Source organism: Perna viridis, chromosome 7 (assembly GCF_037379345.1).
Source record: "Perna viridis isolate PV_CMFRI_1.1 ecotype Kerala chromosome 7, ASM3737934v1, whole genome shotgun sequence".
NCBI lineage: Eukaryota > Metazoa > Mollusca > Bivalvia > Mytilida > Mytilidae > Perna > Perna viridis.
In genome coordinates this window covers 8,141,518-8,161,472 of record NC_142451.1, presented here as the reverse complement: position 1 = coordinate 8,161,472, position 19,955 = coordinate 8,141,518, and the positions used below count along the sequence as shown (strand labels likewise).

Here is a 19,955-nt window from a genome sequence, read left to right as displayed (position 1 = left end):
CATTGTGAAAATGTCACAAACAACCAACAATTCAAGAAAACCGTTTTCAGGTCTTGCTACATTGAATCAGTCTTGATGAAGTTTAAAACAAGTTTCATTTTAAAAAATGTTAAATACGCCATGCAAAATAAAATATCAACAACAAAATACAGAGTTAAGGATCTAATATATGGTTGGAAGGCAGGTTATTCACGGTATCAAAGTCAATACTATGAACTGAACCGATCTTTTATCCCTGCCTTAATTATTTCAGGTAAAAATCTAACCTTTGGTGTGTTCGATTTGTGATTAGCATCGCCCTACGGAATGCCAAAAGCGTCAATTTAACCGATAAAACATGAATTAGGCAACTTTATCACATTTGAAAAAAAAACCGCTACATTACTACAACATTCTAAATATCAAATTTATTTCTATTTATTTCACTTATCAAATAACACGATATTGCATTAATAATGGGAAAATTTGCAAGGAAAGCCCATTATGATGTTTATTTTTGTTTTTAAATTTATAGCATCCTTTTCTCAAAAAGATGACATGTAATGTATTTCTAAACAAAAATAAATTATAAATAAGTCAAAGACATATAGAATATCAAATAACCTGTCATTCAATTCATCAAGACTTAATTCATCCCTAACTTATCATATCGGTCGCTACAATAACCCCTTTATTTTCTTTATGAATAATCCTGCAGTTCATTACTCTCACTTTATTCGACCGATAGTCTTTTTATTGATCATTGCACAGTTTCGCTAAAACAACATTCAAAAATTCAAAAAAAAAGAAGAAAAGTATTGATTATTTCGGTATAAGAGTAATTTTTGCTGGTTAAATGCACTCAAGAGAATTTCAGTTATAAGAGTAAAACGCGCGTACCGCCAGTCACCCAGTTTGAGATTTAAATATAACATTAGTTGTTGCCCTTAACGAATGGACTTTTTTCTGTTTCACTACTCGGGTAGATGATTTTTTTTTCTCCGTCCGATTGAGTTCGCTTTGACATCACATGACATTCATGATGGTATTCCATATCATGGCAACCTGACCGATCTAGGTTACAACCACGCACTGCATTGGACAACTGTGATAGCAACGAGAAATTTAAGGCTCCATTGGGGACATTGATTTCCAGAATATTTTCAATCAATTTTATATATGGAACAATCTTTTTATATATTCAATTATTGAAATACGAAGCCCAGTTTAGAGATCACACAGTTCAAACACAGTTAACAAAGCGAGAATATGCGTAGGTTATGTTTTTTAAAGATAGTACTTGTTTTCTTTCAACAGTGGCACGCTGATCTGATAGTGATGGCTATTTATACTTCACTTGAACTACTAAACAATGAATCTTTATGATTGCTTTGCTTCAATGAATTTCTGGACCAGTTTACTGTCTGCATGTTATTGGAGTAAACTCAATGAATATATAGTGGGATTAAATGATTTCTGAGTCCAATATCAAAAAAAGGCGTTCACCTTGTTTGATGCTAGTCTCAATACTTTTAAGATGTAAATAAAATCTCAAATTTGTCCATCGCCCTGAAGGTAGTAAAACCTGAGGTATCCCCAAAATTTTCCAATTATCATTTTTTTTCAAATTTGTACAGGAAATTACACTTTCTGTAGTAATTCTTCGGTCAAATTTTCAGGAAACTTCATCGTGCAGATTTTGAACACTAAGGACTAAACAGTTGTTATTTTTAGAAATCTGAATCATAAGCCAAACTGAAACATATGTGGTATTTTATGGTCATTTTCACGAATTATATGAATAGAGAAAGTAATTGAATATTAAGTCAAACTAATTCTAAACATTAATATGGATTATTAAAGGATTAATATATAGGATTTACCATGACATTTTTATTCTATTTGTATTGTATTACATATACTGGGCTTTTACTTTAGCAAAATAACAAAAAGGGGCAATTTTCAGCTATTTGCCTATATAAAAACCTTTATTTTGCATAAAGTCCATATTTCAGGTTTTAGTTTTCGTACTAAAGTGATATTACATGGACTAATCATATACAAATCTATAAACAAACTTTTAAAAAAAGTTCACCGTTTAGTTTTTTTTAAAGTTGAAATGATCTTGAGGAAAAGCATTGGAATAATTTCTTTCTTAGTCAAATTAATGGTCAAAATAATGTAATTTTACTAAGGTCACCAAAATTATTATGACTGTAATTGAGAAAAGAGCATTATGGGACACTGCATGATTTGACTGCTGTTGCAAAGTAATGTCACACAAATATTAATGTTCTGCCTGAAGGGGCAAACTAATATAGTAAATATAGTTAAATGCTGGATAAAGTCGTATCCTGAACATAACTACAAAATAAAAACAGAAAACTTAATATCTTATAAGGGCTTATAATAACATGTATCTTTTCTCAACTCTACAAGGTTCAGGTTAAGGTTAAGGTTAATAAATATGTCACAAAGTTATTGGTTAGCCGTACTGTCTTAATACTTTATATTTCGATTTACATATTGTATCTACAGGAATCTTGGATTGTAATAGAAGGCACTATTTCAAACATTTCCCCACCTCGTTACAGATATGTTCTTCAATGAACCCATTTGAAACATTGAATCAATACTTCGATTTCATAGTTTACAATGAACAGATCTTTGTTCTAGAAGTTGAACCTTTTCTTAGAGTCATTTCCCTTTAACATTAATTTCAATTTATACTTGCAAAAAGAGGTCATTCAAACGTTCTAGTGACTAAAAACCTTTCAATAAGGGTTATCTTCCTTTAACTGACGCCTGCTACCTTAAGTTGATTCGAAGTATATGACTTCTAACAGGTTGTTAGGTGAAGCTGAGTAAATAAATGTGGACATAATTTACCATTTAATTCTAAAAAGCGGCGGATATAATTTGGTCAAACCTGTTTTTACATTTGAATACAAAGATACCATCTTATATTATATAAACGGTGGACTGGTAACTGTCAATATCTTGATATTAGATCTTATATCTTCGCTCAATTATTTTTCGTGCGGTGGTCCACAACTTAAGTAGATAAAAGTGTAAATGTGCATGACTTTAGAATGACCTTTGATGCGCAAAAACATGTCATATTCGTATAAAACTGAAATTCAGAAATGTATGTGTATTTGGTATAAAATTGAAAATGTTGACAAAAATACAAGGACCGATTGACCGGTAAGAATACACAACGAATTCAGAAGCAAAACAAAACTTCTGTTTAATATGATTTAAAGCAAGTTTAAGGGCTTGTTTAGGAACCAATGAAATTAACAGAATATTTAAATCTAATAATTATGTTAATCACCACTCATACTTCACCGTTGACCATTAAACATTAATAAATATTAACAACAAAAAAATTATTTTTAAAATCACTTTTTTCCTAATGATGAACACAGTTCCGATGGAGAAATATTTCAAATTTGACTAACGAACTATAAGTGTAAATCTCCATAATATATATAAATGAACTGTCCCGTACTACCATACATCGTGTACTAAGTTACAACCCTAGATTAATTCTACGAGGAGGAATGACCCGGCCACGAAAGCTATATATTTATATAGCCTAGCTGGCCGAGTGGTCTAGGGCGCGAGACTGTGCAGGCGATGATGTCAGAGCGGTACGAGTTCGAGTCCCGCGGAGGGAACGATAAAACAATTTGAATCGCAAATTTGACAGTTCTAACATCTTTCGGAATTTTTCAGACACTTCTATAAGTTTACAATATCTTCCCTGTATCAATTTGATCCGATGAAGCAGTGTAGCGAATAGAGTCGGTCGTCACATTCTGAGACGTATATATATATATATATATATATAAATATATATATATATATAAATACCAAAGCATTGACTACCCAACTAATAATACAAGTAAATTGAAAACATCAAAACACTTATCATACTAAATAACAACCACTATTTTAAGAACTTCCGCTGGTCGCTGATACATTTCATTCGTTACACGCCATACAAAAGTAAAGGTGCCATTTGGTAAGTTCGAGATATAAAATGCTGGTAACGTTATATCGGTTTGGTTTTCTGTTAAATGAGTCCTTTGCGTCAGGATTCGAAGTATTTGAATTGCCCTAATTAATTTTAAATAATGTTTACAAAGAAACACATTTTCATTGAAAGGTCTTGGGCAAACTTTCCTGATTTTATTTTGTCCATAAAAGTGTACTCACTCACGCGTTAATGCTGTAATTGGTTATAAGACCATTTGAATACGTCAAGATTCAATTACGTATTTGGCAGACTGAGAACGAAAGGTGCTACATCATGAAATGCAAAAGAAAAACGAACGCCCTATGAAAAATGAAGACAAGTATCCAATGACTAATCTTAGAAATTGCATTGTAATAAATTTTTTATCTTAAACACAACACAAAAACTAGACTATTGTTAAGTTGAGTAAATACTTAGTCAGATCAGTTTAGCTAGGGACACAGCATTATGCAGATGTCGGTATAGACTTATTAAGACCTGATGGTTATATATTGTATTGTTACATGCAAAACTTGCCGCGTCTTTCTATCAAAGTTCAAGATGAATATTTTGAAGTTTATATGATTTTCTTTAGTTTGGGTTGGCAGTTGAAGTCAGTTCCTCTCTGCTAGTGCTTTTTGCTTCTAAAGGAGGTCGCAATGCCGTTTTTTACCTTTTTAGTTTTTCAATCACACAGTAACATTTCAATATGAAATTACCTTACCAACCCTTTTTTAAACGCGCTTCTTACATCACAGAATTCGTCTAAAACCACAACTTTGTAATGGTTGCAACGGAGCTCCTTTGGAGTTCTCGACTTAAAGTAATGAATTTGAAATAAAAATGTAAAAAAAAGGAATACCTTTTATTTGCTATTAACTTTTCAGATTTTCAAATTTGTCTTTTTGGTAAAATTCAGGGTTTTTGAACTTTTGAACAGTTTTTGAAATAGGCCCTACTTGTTGTCACATTTTGCTTCGGAAACTAGGCCAAAATTAATTTGCTGAAACAATTCATATTTGTTAATGCAAATTAATGGACTTTCCAAATGAAGATTAGAACAAATAGCAACCAAAACTTTTACATTGCATTTTCGACAGAACGACAGATTGTATTTATCAAAATTGTTAGTTGTATTTAACGGAAGCAAAATACTAGGAAAGTTAGTCCAAGTTCTTTCGATCATTAGTTCTATCGAATTAAACATAAATGGTGTACTATAATGCTTTATATATCAATTCTATTAACTCGGTCTACTGAACCCGAGAGTAAATAAACAAAAACTTAAATTTAAGATATCTTAAGAGAAAAAATAAATATTTATTGGGTAATTTTGATTAAATGTTCGTTGACACAAAAATGTGAATAGACGTATCTGGAAATGTGGGAGTGGTCTGACCCTGTCATTGGTAGATGGGCTTCTGTGGTGTACAGCGTCATCAGATGTACCTTGCACGGATAATACAAGAGAAAAAATAATAAGGTATATCTATATAATACAGTGTAAAAACAGTATAATACCGAGAACATGTAAAAACCGAAAGTAAGTAAAGTAAATGAACCAACTTTATATTAAGATAACATCACATGCCGAACGTAAACAAACAAACATATACGGAAGCATGGGACAGTAAACGGATACTGAATTACTTGTTCAGATAATACAAATTGTATTGAAAATAGACTTAATTTATCATGGCACTGTGCTAAAAGATCCGTTTTGAAATATGATGCAAAGTGACAATGATTTTGTTTGCCTTCTGTATAAAATATCTTTTCATTAGCGGACAAACGTGCAATTTTTAAATACGTGTAGCCATGGTTCATATTAAAGTCATTAGTATGATCTAAAATTCAAAATAATGTATACATACCTCGAGAGCTTTAAGCTGATCGTTGTTGTGGATGTCTTGTTCCTGAACTTGGGTAAGCGCCATAAAATAACAGTAGCTACCCTTCTTCATTATCAAATAATGCTGTGAAGGCATATCAAAATATTTTGTATATGTTGATAAATGTCTTGAATTTTTTACACATAAAAATCATAGTTTAAAAAATTACTTTCAATTTATTACAGTGCAATAGGTCAGCTTACACTCAGTGAAACATTAAAGCGTTTAGATAGATATGTGTTAATGCTGCAGTAGATATTTATTATACAAGATTGAAGTCATCACTACAGAAGTTTTATGGTCGTCATCATGAACTCGTGGATCGTTATGGTGTATCCATCTGCACCATGAAAACTGATTTATTCAACGGGTCATAGTTTTCCTTTCCTCGTTTGTCTACCCCGGACTTGACTTTTTATGAGCAACTCGGCGGGTGTTTCTAGTAAAGCAGAGGACGCTTACCCTACCAGTGCACCTGGTCCATGCTCCCAGTTTTTAGTGGAGTCCGAGTTGCTCATTTACTTTTGTTACTTTGTATGTATGATTTTAGTTGCTTTGTGTTCCTTGTTGTGTGTGTCTGTTTTCCATGTCTGGTCTTTGTCCCTGGATTACGTTCTTTTGATAACCGCTATAACCTTGGTTCCCTTGATTACTCTTATACTTCTCTTTTACTAACAGGACAAATTAATGCCAGGATCTGTAATGATGATAGAGTATATATAGGAATGCAAGACACTTATTTTACTGAAAAAATACAATATCTTTTTATTTTAAAATTTAATCAACCCTATATAAGATAGGAAAAAAACTACCTAAATGGCAAAATAAAACATGCTAAGCTACATTACATATCCACCTCAGCGAATTAATGTAGTGCTTTCCAATCGTAGTAAAAATAAATTAACGAGCAACCAGACTGGCGAATAATCAAAACATATTATGTATCTGACTTAACCATAATGTAATACGTACAGAACCATCGTCATAGAAGAATGCTACACTGGTTGACCCATGATGATGATTGTGTGGTTTTGATGTGGTTGGAGCACATTCTGTTATCTGAATCATTGAAATGGCCAGATGTCACAAAAGGATATGAGAGTTTGGGAATTTTGCATTCTGAGAGCATTCCATACATGTGAATGGAAATTATATAACTCATGTGTATTATCATTGTTTTTGTCTCTATATAGGGCTTGAGATGCTAAGGGGTAGTCTTAAGTCAGACCAAAGTTCTTTTTGTGTTTACGTGTATGTCCATATGAACAGATATGTCCTTTTTTGCTATTCATTAAATAAGGGTTGTATGTTCTGATACCTGATATTATGTTCTTTTTTTCTGCGTTAATGGTTTGGTAGCTAAGTAAACAAAAAGTCATTTATGCCCTGTTTTTAGAATACCGAACAAAGCAGTTCTTTGACTGTAACTTAAATAATAAACAACTTATGTTTGCTTCATAGAATAACTCATAGAAAATGAATTTCAACTTACCACCAGAAAAGTGGCAAACAACCCAAGGAAAACCAAAAATCCTTTCATGTTGATTCTACGGTTCTATCTTTGTAATCCTGCTGCCTTATCTCTGACATAAATCTGTCTATTTCGTTTAGATAAGTTTCACGTTTTCGGAATGATATGTACATTTATAGATATATGTCAGGCTATAGACAGCACTACTTAAAGTCGTGAACAATTCACATAGTACTCTTAGATGTTAAATTCCTTGACACTTTTTAGCCAAAGAATGTGTACTTAATATTCAAGAGCAAAATTATGATTATAAAAATTGCAATTTGCTAATTTTTAACTAATTCATAAAATTATATATTTGTTTTATATAAATCACTATATCAGCGCTAACGTTTTATTTGATTAATGAGACTTTGGTTGCTTCTTTTTAAAATAAATGATAAAATTGCATCTTCTTCATGACATGTATCAAATGGTAATACAACTTATTGATATTCAAGGCTTAAGAATATCTTAAAATTTGGTTAACTGATTTTGTGTTGAACAAATTAGTAAGTATAAGGTTTGTTTTGTAAAATACATAATCTACATTTCGTAAGAGTTTATATTCTTAAAGTATTTTATGTACTTTAAATTGGATTTAAGTGTCTAGACTTTGAAATACAACAAAACGCAAAATTTTCAAGGAGGTTGTTTTATTTTAAAAGAACTAATCTGAACAAATGTTCATTGGCACAAATTCTGTTATAAACGGTTCTAGAAATGTGTGCATGATCGCCTCCTCTCATTGCTAGACGAGTCGCTGAAGTCATCATATGGATCATTTGAGCCTGAAATATGCCAAAATGTCCACAAGAAATTCAAGAGCGATATTAATAAAATTCAAGAAAGGTTAGTTGAGAGTAAACATTTGCGTTTTCAGTCTGAATCGAATGTCTTGTTTAAAAACACACTTTCCACAAACTATACAGTTATATAGGAAAACAGTCTAAACAAAACGTAAAGTATAAACTCTCTATTAGTTATCTAACAAAAATGTAGACTGAATGATGACCTAATTTGTCGTATTTTTATTAGCCGGTTATTTCATTCGATGTTCAGAAGTGTTATCAGCAAGAAATTGAATACATATTTTCAAAATTTAAATAAAATATACTATTTCAGTTATTTTTTTTTCAAAAATGTTCATCAATTTGATTTTTCTGTATACTAAGATATTCGGCTATTACATTTCGAAGTTGTTTCGTGGATGTGTTATGTATCTGATTGATTGCTTCCAACTCTTTGGTATCCAAATAGTATAGTTAAAAAAACTTTCCTAGTACACGAGAGAAATCAACAGCAGTTTCATATTCCTACCTCAAGATTTTTAATGCCTTCGGGTGTATGTACCATTGCTTCTTCGTTCTGGTTAAGGTGGTAGAAGTAACAGTTTCCATTTGTGTTCAATATAAAGTAGTTCTGAATTGGTAAATATAAAATCATGTTTCTTTTAAAAAATGCGTATACTGTGGTAAGGTATAAGTGCGAATATTATCATAGATAATTCAAAAATACCAATCATATATATTATTAAATTCTATATGTTGTGCGCGTGTTTTAAAGGAGTAACCTCTCATCAGTAGCATTACAATCAAATATATAGGAAGGACGGAATCCAAAAATAGTCCGGAAATAATTATAAACAAGAAGTACTCAAAACCAAAATATATCGAAAAAGTAAGCCAGATCAATCTCCTAGAGATTCTGACTAGTACAATTTAAGTAATTATGTCTCAGTGTTTTAAATATTTTGATATGAACGTATTTATCGTAGAAAAATTATTACTTTTATAGTGGTTAGATAGTTTTACAAACAAAGGAACAATAACACGCTCTTTAACAAATGGATTTACGGGCGTACAAATTGTAATGCAAAGACAGCAATTAAGTCGTAGAATTTTCATGACCAAACTCAAAAACTCAAAGTTTTGTTTTAAAAGGTAACTCAAATGTTCCTTGATTACTAGTAATCTAATTTCAATATTATTGATAATGAATATCATTTTTACTTACTGAAGGGTCGTCATAGAAGAAAGACAGTTTGGCGTATTCACCCTTTTCGCGAGTTGAGTGGTGCATGTGTTGTGTTGTACTTTCGTCTTGTCCATAGCACTTGAAAGTAAAATACATAAATAAAAAGTTCGCTGCTATATTTGAGCAACAGTTATTTATTGTCTTATCATAATAATTAACTACCATTCCAGTGGAAAAGAACTACTTCATAAGAGCTTTTTTTTTAAAAAAAGTTTAGTTCACTACAGTATAGATTTTGATTTCTATAGTTCAGCGTTATTGAACAACATTGTCATTGTCCATTTCGTATCATCTAATTTTGCCACGCCCCTTAAAGAAGTTAATATAAAAGGATACTACAGATATGACGTCATGATCAGCTAAATATATTGACATACTGTTAGAGATCGATAGAAAATGAAGACTTTTGACTTGACTATACGACAAACTCGATGACTTCTCAACTGTAATGTCAAAGAGTAATTAATGGAATCAAGATTCTGGCTGAATTCAAAAGAACACAATTCAGAGAAGAACAGAAGACAGGAAAAACAGATATACACAATAAAGATAATAAAATAACCAAAATAACGTACAATGCAACAAAATTACATGAGCAAATCGGACTCCAATAAAACCTGGGGGCATGTGCCAGGTGCACCGGTAGGGTAAGCGTCATTGCTTTTCTGGAAGCACCCGTCGAGTTTCTCATACCAAATCCCGGGTAGACAAAAGAGGAGGGGGAAACTATGACAGGTTGAACAATTCGGTTCTCTTGATGCAGATAGATACACCGTAACGATGATGACGATCATATAACTTCAGTAGTGAATACTTCAATTTTGATCTAGAGGTCTAACTGTTAGAACTTTAGTCTGCGTTGAAAAGTCATAGTCATCTGAGTGTAGTATTCTTTATCTCAAATTCCTTGGTGTTGATACGATGTATAAAAATCCTCGAAACTAAGATTGTTCTGGAACAGGGTTATGTTGCTACAAGATTGAAGTCATCAGTACAGAAGTTTTATGGTCGTCATCATGAACTCGTGGATCGTTTTGGTGTATCCATCTGCACCATGAAAACTGATTTATTCAACGGGTCATAGTTTTCCTTTCCTCGTTTGTCTACCCCGGACTTGACTTTTTATGAGCAACTCGGTGGGTGTTTCTAGAAATGCAGAGGACGCTTACCCTTCCGGTGCACCTGGTCCATGCTCCCAGTTTTTAGTGGAGTCCGAGTTGCTCATTTACTTTTGTTACTTTGTATGTATGATTTTAGTTGCTTTATGTTCCTTGTTGTGTGTGTCCCTTGGTTCCCTTGATTACTCTTTCAACGATATTACTTCATCGATTTTGTGGAAACTGAGATAAAATATGTTCATTCCTTTTGATCAGATCAGGTATGAAATAGCCTCCTAACAGTGAAGGAATGGGTCAGCGAGTAAAGAGCAAACTTTGTTCCCGTCCGTTTGTTAAAAAACGCGTCCACCACTTTTCTTTCATCTATGGCAACATTCATTCAGCATCTGCGTATGGAGTTGGCATTTCACAACTCATACATTATGTTATAGATTATGCCGAAACTACGCGTTTTTCAACTCTTTTGTACCGTGCTATATTTCTTACAATTTAGCTCTTGGACTATGGTAATACTGCAGCAAGATTAAAGTAATCAGTACAAATGTTTTATGGTCGTCATCATTAAGTCATGGGTTGTTATGTTTTATCTACATTATGTATCTGTACCTAAAACTGATTAATTCCATGTGCCATGGTTTTCCATTCCTCTTTCGCCTACCCCGGACGTGAAATTTTATGAACAACTTTTATAGAAAAGTAGAGGAAGCTTCTCCTATCGGTGCATCTGGTCTATGCTACAAGTTGTTAGCGGGGTCCATGTGTTGATCACTTACTTTTGTTTCTTTGTACGTGTTATTTTGGTTATAGTATGTTCTCTATACGCACATGTCTATTTATCTTGTAAAGTCCTTATGCTTGTAATACGTTCTCTTCATAACCGCTCAAATTTTGATTACTCTACCATCCGAAGTACTTTAAAATTGGTATACCAATATACTTAAACATGCGTGTAAATTATAAGTACCACTAATTATCATTTGATTACACTGACAATATGGAACCGCTTTAAAAAGGTTTGAGTTCATAATATTAGTGTTAAGAAAATCAATTTTCCCGTTATTTGTTTATTTTTTTAATTAAAGTTGTTTTTAATTTTAGGTTGTATTATTGGATATTAACGGTTTTGGGTTGCAATTGGTTTACGCTGCAAAATTCACCACTTTGTTGTTCATTCAACATAATCTAATCGAGCCGTGAAACCAATCCTTAAATATTCACTAAAACAATTCATCTTGTATAACAGGAAAGGCATTTTTCAGGCATTTGGAATAATTTGTTACTTCACAAAACTTTGTTAGTACATTTCAAAAACATTAATTTTATATTTTTATTATAAAATAAGATTTTGTTCCATCGAAAGGATTTCGTCACTGAGGATGAAAAATATAGATGACGTACCACCAAAGGACAGATTCTACAGAAAAAATGATTTTGGCATGACTTACAGTCTTTGATCAACACTCTTATTTTAATTCAAGCATTCATTTGTCAATAACGACTAATTATACTTACAAAATTAATGGACAGCGCCAAAAATACTACCAAATTCTGAGTAAACGCCATTTTGAATTCTTTGCGACACAAGTGGTCGTTGATAAGTGGTTATCTTTCAATGATTACAAACGGCATGATGACGACATTTGGTCAGGGTTTCATAGTGCTAAGAAAGAAAAAGAGTACAAATAGTATTCTCTACAACATTATAACATTTTACATCTTAGGCATCTGAAGTAACTCCATATCTTCAGTCTTTTATAAATTGATATCTTATTTTAATTCATGGGTTCATGTTCTACAATTTCCTTGGATTCTGATGCCTCTGAATTAGGCTTTGGTTAGAGTCTCCGGTATTTCTGATATATTTTATAAATTGAGTTAACAGTACATTTGATAAAAAATTAAGGAGTCCAGTGAAGTAAACATTGATGGTTCTCCACTTTTACTTCATATATCATATTAAATGTTATTTCAGTAAAATGAATTTCATTCTCTGAGTTTTTATGGAGTCAAGCGCAAATCAACGTCAGACGTTCGAAACGAACTAGACGCTAGAAAGAGCCCTCTAAGGAAAAATACAAGAATCTTGAATATCGATTTAAAATGAATGAATTAATGCGATATTATCAGATTGTCAAACGACACGTAAACGTATTCATTTTCTCGGGCCCTGCATGGGTCCGGTGTAAAAGAAATAGGCCCGCAGCAGCGCTAAGCTTGTCGTAAAAAGCGACTAAATAGTGTTCAGAACTGTAGCCGGGGGCTAGGGTGCTCTGCTCACGGAGCAACTAGGTTGTGTGCCCCGTGTGGTTAAATGGGGTGTTACATGCTAGGGTCGTCAGCCTATAATACGGAAAACCTGACCCGCAAACCATAGTGGTACAACGTGTTGGGAAAGGTGCTACGTTCCTCGCACGATAAAGGACCCTTCTGTGGTATTCTCCCGCAATAGGAACCATAGGGCTCCGCCACAGAAGGCTAAATTGCCCGACCCTACCCATTTCTTCCTAATTCTAGTGGCAATCAAAATTTGTCGACCCTATTATCCTTGTGTCCCATCCAATTTTTCATTTTATCATCATCATCATTTCATGTTCATCGCCTAAATGTAGCTGAAATATTGCTGCTCTGGCGTTAAACCCCAACAATCAATCAATCAATCAATCATTTTCTCAATGAACCAATATTCGATATTATCACGCTAGACAGAAAATTGCAAAAAGAGTACCCGTAAAGGCGATTGTTAATACTATACAACGCCATTTTATTTTTTAAACCACAAAATTTGAAATCCGCGAATATGTTCACGTGACAGCATAAAAAAATAAGCAACCGCTAATTACTTTTTATCGTAATGATCCAAACTTTGGAAGGCCTGGCCGTAGCAGTAACATCAGCTACTGTTTTGAGCTTTGTTTTCATATTGTTGGTTCATTCGCCTTTGTCTTTTTCTGGTATCTTTTCTCTTCTTTTTCGTTTAGACATTTTAATCATTTAACCGCAGTTTTCCATAAATCAATTGATTACAAATGTTAATTTACTTTTTAAAATGCGTGTAAATTAACCTCATGTATTTAATTCATATTCATTTATCTGATGGCTCAACATTCGCATGATAATAACAACAAACCACCTTACAACAATGAATTGAACAACTTCAACTGTATATACAATTGTCAAAGCGTATCATGTAAAATACGGTAGCGTTGTTTACATTGGTGTATGTTTTTAAATTTTCAAAAACAAAAATAATGAAACTTTGTAAATTAGTATTGGCGCTGTGCTATATTGAAACTGTCACTTTTAAACAGATCTCAATATCATATTTACATTTTTATTGGGTTAAATGTAATTTATGTGCCACTTCTATTTGAAAATCCATCGTTGCATCTTTGGATACAACCAGTTGAAAAAGACATTTTGAGGTCCCTGAATTGCTTACCCGGAATTCGTATCTTCGCAGCGCCTTGTGAATACTGGAATTGAATGTTTCTTTCTATTTTGATTTCAAATGCTGGCTTAAATCGCACAATATAACTTTCGCCTTTTAAGGGCAGTAATTCTAATAAAGTTTTGTCTAAAACAATCGTGAAGGCCTTTTTATAAGGATATTCTCGGGAACAAGATTCTATTAGTACAAGGTTTAAAGCTGCAATAGCTGTCATTTTCGTAATCTTTTGTCTCTGTTGAAATATGTCCTAACTTTGAATTATTTGCAACTAAATTATACCTTTCCTGTTTAATTTCATTTGATTAAATACATGAAATAGGTGTCTATATATTTATTTTCTTGCAAGACAAAAAATCGAACCAGATAAATTCGTATGCATGAGACTTCTGGTGACCTTAATCCGCGCATGTGCTGTACGGGCCGCTTCTTTAAAAACAAATCTGATTGTAAAGCGGAAGTGGTTAATCAACACCAAGGAAGACCAACGGACTAAAGCCGTAAAAGAAGAAAGTTCGAATATAACGCAAGGGTCGTTTTTAAATCGAGTTGTTCATTTTTGTAAAATTTGTGAAGTTTGGTTATGTCTCGACTGTAATGGAAGACCCCCGCCTAATTATTCTATCACATGCATTTTTGTTTCTAATTAAAGATTCAATGGAAAAAATAATTTAGAAAACTTCCTCCGAGTTACTAATTACAAAAATTAAGATGATTTAATCTATATTCGACTGTTCCCTTAACTAACATTGACTGCTCTCTAAGTATAAAGGGAGACATCAAGGGAAGTATTAAGTGTTTATGTTTACGAATTCATCCGCTGTTTGTTATTCGTTTTTAGGTACCCTGGACGTTTTTAATGTCCCTATTAAATAATCAACGCCTCTGTCGTCATTATATACTTATTGACTGTTTTCTTCAAGCCAATATAGGTCTGTGTAAAAGGTTTGCATGAATAACCTCATGAATTATCTTGCATGTTTCTTAGGTGAAACAGTATTAAGGGATAGGCAAGGACATTGAATATAATTTGTAATATTCATGAAAAAATACTATGGGACAAAATTGATAAGTACTAAATGTGAACATGTTCTAGATTTTCAACTGCCTGTAACAAATTCGACTTTATCTAATAGTATCAAGAAACATGTACATGTATTTATAGGTTCAAACTTTACGTCATGTCAGAAAGCATATGGCAAAGTTCTCAAAAGCCACATATAGGAACATTTCAGCATGGCGACACGGCTTGTAATATCTGTCTTCCTTTTGGTTTCAATTATTAAGGTAAATGATTTAATTAGTTTTTTTTCTTTTTTTATTAGAAATCAAGATAAAAATGGTAAAATTCACCAAAGAAGTAGCTCCGTCATGACTTCCTAATTGTATCTTCACGTATACATTGTTTTCCTTTCCTCTTTCGTCCACCCCGGACTTGACTTTTTTTTAGCAACTCGGCGGGTGTTTCTAGAAATGCAGAGGACGCTTACCCTACCGGTGCATCTGGTCCATGCTTCCAGTTTTTAGTGGAGTCCGAGCTGCTCATTTGCTTTTGTTACTTTGTATGCATGATTTTAGTTGCTGTTTGTTCTTTGTTGTGTATTTCTATTTTCCATGTCTGGTCTTTGTACCTGGATTACATTCTTTTGATTACCGCTATAACCATGATTCTTTTGATTTGTCTTGTATGTGGTATATGATACTTATACCACAGTCTACAACCCTAACAATCGTAACGAGTCAAGTGGAGTGTAAAGGTTCTCTACTTTTACTTTGCCTTCTTTTAGTTCGCTTAAGCAGAATATGTATCATTAATGTCGGTAACTTTGATTTTCTTTTGGTGGAATTAGCTGTAAGAAGTTTTGTCAACTCCACTACACGCTTACAATACTGATAAAAACAATTCAATCTCTGAATTCCGAAATCTAGGTTACTTAACATCAAGCCACGAACAGTGTCTAGTCGGACTAACTTATGTTTTGTTGAAAAATATCCGAAAACATCCCTCGAAAGATCTGCCTGCAGCAGTTAGAAAATCAGGAAACAAACGTCTGCTGCTGCTTGAGCTTATAAAAGCTTACTGTGATATGGTATTTGTATGTTTATATAATTTGGGTTCAATTCGCTTTCATCCTCTGCTCCTTTGTTTTGAAACTTAACCAATTTAACCATAATTATCAATGATTTATTTCAATGCCAAATTACTTTTTTTTTTAAATAAATTGATATTTAACTTTACATATACCAATTTTTACTTTATCTGACAGCTCAACAATGGTATGTCAACAACCAGAAAACCCCACAATTATGAGCTGGACAACTACTTCTTTGTATACGATGCTAAAAGCGTAAGAATGTTTTAATGTTATGACATTGTATACATTAGTTTTTTATATATATTTTAAACAACAAGCAGACACTATGATGAAGGATCATGATCAATATTTCGGTACTATTTCGGTGTATAAATATTCCACTCATGTATTTGTAGTTTTCGCTGAATATATCTTAAAATATTTTGTAAAAATCAAGTTTAGAAGGAAAAAAAGCCACAAAATAAGAAATGAGGAAGGGGCAATAAAGGATCTCTTTGGCTTGAAATACCACTGAAAATGTACCACGTTGAATTGTTGAAAAATTTAATTGCGAATTCGGAGACTTGAATCCATCACAAATGAGATAACATAAAGATATATTACGTAGTTTATCATATGTGAGAATATAAAAGTGTTTCTTTGGTGTGGACATAGTTTTCAGGGTGTAAATAAAGATAAACAACAACAACAAAATTAACAATTCTCGTTAGTTTAACTTTAAATGACGTATAATTATGCCACCATTATGACTTCATTACAATAAATTAATGCCACAAAACATTATTTTTCTTTATATTTAATATTTTAATATTTTATGAAAAAGTTTTAATTTTATTGAAAGTTGATATTTTTATGCAATATTCATAGCCTTGTACCCGTACACCCTTACTACTGATGATTCAAACAAAACTGAAATTAAATTCACGGTGAAACATTTTAACCATAACATGATACCCTCTCATGAATCTATGCCTCGGGAATATGTATTAAAAACAAAATCTGTTTTTACATACACAATGAAAGTTGGCGGATAGATAAACACAAGTACATGGATCATTTGTTATCAAGTATGTTAGGGGGCACTACTTATCTACAGGTGTCCTGTTGAATTACAGCATATACTGGGACTAGCAAACAGTGTCAAACACGTGAAAACATGCTATGTATTGACATTGACTCCATCAGAACAAACAATGGTCCATACTCCTGATGGAATGACTCGATTGGAGGTAAAAGTAACTTAAAGTTTATAAACAATATTTGAATAATGAAATGATACGATTTGCTGAAAGCAGTGCTTAATGTTTTGTTTCTTTTAATGTAATATCAGTAAATGCACGAGAAATCTTTAATTTTCTTCAACTAATGGTTCTGATTTGTCTCATTGATTTTGTAATTTATTCAATCTCCTAATCATATTTTATCAGCTCATGTAAAAATTATCTTTTTGCAGTTGAAAATGCTAACACATCTTAGTTCAGCGTCAACAACGATGACAGTTGATCAGTTATCACAAATGAGCTCTAGGCTGTCACATTCCTGTCAAAATGCTGTTGCCATTTATACACTTACAGTCTAAAATAAAAATAAAAATAAGTGTTCAGGTTGTATTAAAATACCCTTTCATATGTTTAATAAAATAATGATTATATGCTATTTTTAATTTTATATCCTCAAAACGGTACATTTCATTTCAGTCCAAAACATATGAAAGCATTAGTGGCAGTTTTTTTCTAAGTTCTATTGTTATCTGTTTTTGCTCTTTGTTTGATCCAGTGATATAAATTGTATATTGTTCGTAGCAGGCACGGCCGTATTGTAAAATGTGACTTAAATGACGCAAAGTATTGTCAGTTTTCACGACAGTGACAATTTTTTGGTATTAGCATGGCTTTTTGTTTTAAGAGTCACTGTCCAATTTCTTTTTATTTTTCAAGTGCACTGTTTAAATGATGATCATATTTACTACAATACTTTTCACAAACACGATCACGAGTCTACTAGTAATGCAGTGGATTCTTTTAATTTAAGGCTAATCAAGAATGCGCTAACCTCGTAAGGGTTAAATTATTCCGTAGGTAATTTTCACGACAGCCATTGTAGGAATAGTTTTCATATAGTTTTGCACCGAACGAGAAATTACTTTTTAGGTATAATACATAGTAGCAGGCAAAATGAACAGTGTTTTTTGTGAAATTATAAAACATTCGGTAGAAATTCATGATGTCAGTTGAATATCACACAAACAACTCATCACATAAATGTAAATATTAAGTACATATCTAAAATATTTTGTATCTATGATATGTTTCAACGTATCGTACACCACCTTTAGCAGACACAATTTTTCTGCTGTAGATCACAGACATATTTTCATTGGTTAAAAAGGAAATGATAATTACGAGAAATTGTGCTTCGATCAATTTTGAAAGGAACAAATCAGTCTACATCATCATGTATCTACAGTACTATTGTATTATTATTGTATCTAATAACTGGTTCTTCAGATTGTATTTCAGCAATAAAAATTTCCGCAAGATTGAAATTAAAAGTCGCTTTAACTACACATTATTTCTGATTCGTATGTGGATGTATACTTAACATTTTAAGCACATGTTAAAACCTAAATACAAATATATTTCCACAATGTAATTTTGACCTACAATAATCAACCTATATATTTTTTATATGAAAACTATTTTTGATCATGTCTATTCATTGTCGCCAGTGATTTAGTCTTGATAACTTAAGCTCAATATGTTTTGATTAGAGCGAAAGTAATGTAATGAAAAAATTCGTAGGAGCGGGAAAGAGTAATCAAGGGAACCACAGTTCTCCCGGAAATTATAAGAATGTAATGTAATCTACCGACTAAGCCAGATAGGGAAAATTGACACACACAGTAAAGAACATACAATAACCAAAATAATACGTACAAAGAAACAAAAGTAAATGATCAACACACGGACTCCACTACCAACAAGTAGCGTCAGTAGAGTAAGCGTCTTCTGCTTTTCTGGAAACACTCGCCCAGTTGCTCACAAAAAGTCAAGTCCGGAGTAAACAAAAGTGAAAAGGAAAACTATGACATGTTCAACAAATTTATTCTCATTGTGCAGATTGATACACTGCAACGATTCATGAGTTCATGATGACAATCATCTGTAGTGATGACTTCAATCTTGTAGCAACATAACCCTGTTTTAGAAGCCTAATTGTTAGACGTCTAGCGTGGTACAGAAAGTCTGCGTAGTTATAGCAAGCTCTGGCTTAACTTATGAGTTTTGATATAAAAGCTCCATACGCAGGTGCTGAAAGGATGTTGCCACAGATGAAAGGAAAGTTGATAATACGGAATGAATAGTCAGTCATCGCCTTTGTCGTATAGTTTCTTTTCCATCGATCTCTAAGTGTAGGTCTTGATTTGAGGCTGACTTCCCAGTGTCCTTATTTGTCCTTAGCTCAAGTTCTTAGAGGTAGATGAATTTGCAATAAACACTATCACTAAAGTCACAGAGGAGGGCCATTCTGTCTCAAAGTTGCACAGTACCCATTCGAATTAAAACACCAGTTAAGAGTGACTGGATCTGTTATTTTAAGTAAGTTTCTACAAGGAAAATAATATAAAATATAATTTACATTTGTAGCCTTATAGCTTTGAAAATAGTTTTTGATATGGATATTCATTTACCCTTTTCCACTTGTTGAAATTGAAGAAAACACATTAAAACAAACAAAAGTTTACTGTGCACAATTAACTTCGCGTCCGTGTGAAATCGACTTTTACACGTCCGAAAAAGCTGATTGTACTTGTCGTATTGGTGAATTTGCTTCGTGCTAAACGATTAGAGTTT

At 32.7% G+C, this 19,955-nt stretch overlaps 3 protein-coding genes across 3 annotated transcripts; 1 reads left to right on the top strand and 2 right to left on the bottom strand.

Annotated features, from left to right (window-relative positions):
- Positions 1–5,303: 5,303 nt before the first annotated feature.
- On the bottom strand, positions 5,304–7,527 carry LOC148611175 (uncharacterized). The gene is made up of 4 exons (XM_088591427.1): positions 7,388–7,527; positions 6,868–6,954; positions 5,878–5,979; positions 5,304–5,452 (listed from the first exon to the last, which is right to left on the bottom strand). The coding sequence occupies exons 1-4, from the start codon at positions 7,433–7,435 to the stop codon at positions 5,324–5,326; spliced, it is 366 nt and encodes a 121-aa protein (XP_088447553.1). The 5' UTR covers positions 7,436–7,527; the 3' UTR covers positions 5,304–5,323.
- Positions 7,528–8,044: 517 nt separating this feature from the next.
- LOC148611174 (uncharacterized) lies at positions 8,045–12,214 on the bottom strand. Its single transcript, XM_088591426.1, has 4 exons — positions 12,073–12,214; positions 9,422–9,520; positions 8,726–8,827; positions 8,045–8,196 (listed from the first exon to the last, which is right to left on the bottom strand). Exons 1-4 carry the CDS (start codon positions 12,121–12,123, stop codon positions 8,062–8,064), a joined length of 387 nt encoding a protein of 128 aa, XP_088447552.1. The 5' UTR covers positions 12,124–12,214; the 3' UTR covers positions 8,045–8,061.
- Positions 12,215–15,153: 2,939 nt separating this feature from the next.
- LOC148611173 (uncharacterized) lies at positions 15,154–17,698 on the top strand. Its single transcript, XM_088591425.1, has 4 exons — positions 15,154–15,292; positions 16,273–16,353; positions 17,217–17,330; positions 17,555–17,698. The coding sequence occupies exons 1-4, from the start codon at positions 15,242–15,244 to the stop codon at positions 17,678–17,680; spliced, it is 372 nt and encodes a 123-aa protein (XP_088447551.1). The 5' UTR covers positions 15,154–15,241; the 3' UTR covers positions 17,681–17,698.
- Positions 17,699–19,955: the final 2,257 nt, after the last annotated feature.

What these genes read in the sequence shown, in the direction of transcription:
- LOC148611174 (XM_088591426.1), bottom strand. Translation starts at nt 12,123, where the DNA reads ATGGCGTTTACTCAGAATTTGGTAGTATTTTTGGCGCTGTCCATTAAT. An exon ending in TGGCGCTGTCCATTAATTTT is followed by an intron (nt 9,521 to 12,072) that starts GTAAGTATAATT and finishes TTTACTTTCAAG; the next exon opens with TGCTATGGACAAGACGAAAG. An exon ending in TCTTCTATGACGACCCTTCA is followed by an intron (nt 8,828 to 9,421) that starts GTAAGTAAAAAT and finishes TTACCAATTCAG; the next exon opens with AACTACTTTATATTGAACAC.
- LOC148611175 (XM_088591427.1), bottom strand. Translation starts at nt 7,435, where the DNA reads ATGAAAGGATTTTTGGTTTTCCTTGGGTTGTTTGCCACTTTTCTGGTG. An exon ending in TGTTTGCCACTTTTCTGGTG is followed by an intron (nt 6,955 to 7,387) that starts GTAAGTTGAAAT and finishes TCAATGATTCAG; the next exon opens with ATAACAGAATGTGCTCCAAC. An exon ending in ATCAGCTTAAAGCTCTCGAG is followed by an intron (nt 5,453 to 5,877) that starts GTATGTATACAT and finishes TATCCGTGCAAG; the next exon opens with GTACATCTGATGACGCTGTA.
- LOC148611173 (XM_088591425.1), top strand. Translation starts at nt 15,242, where the DNA reads ATGGCGACACGGCTTGTAATATCTGTCTTCCTTTTGGTTTCAATTATT. An exon ending in TTGTATACGATGCTAAAAGC is followed by an intron (nt 16,354 to 17,216) that starts GTAAGAATGTTT and finishes GTTGAATTACAG; the next exon opens with CATATACTGGGACTAGCAAA. An exon ending in ATGGAATGACTCGATTGGAG is followed by an intron (nt 17,331 to 17,554) that starts GTAAAAGTAACT and finishes ATCTTTTTGCAG; the next exon opens with TTGAAAATGCTAACACATCT.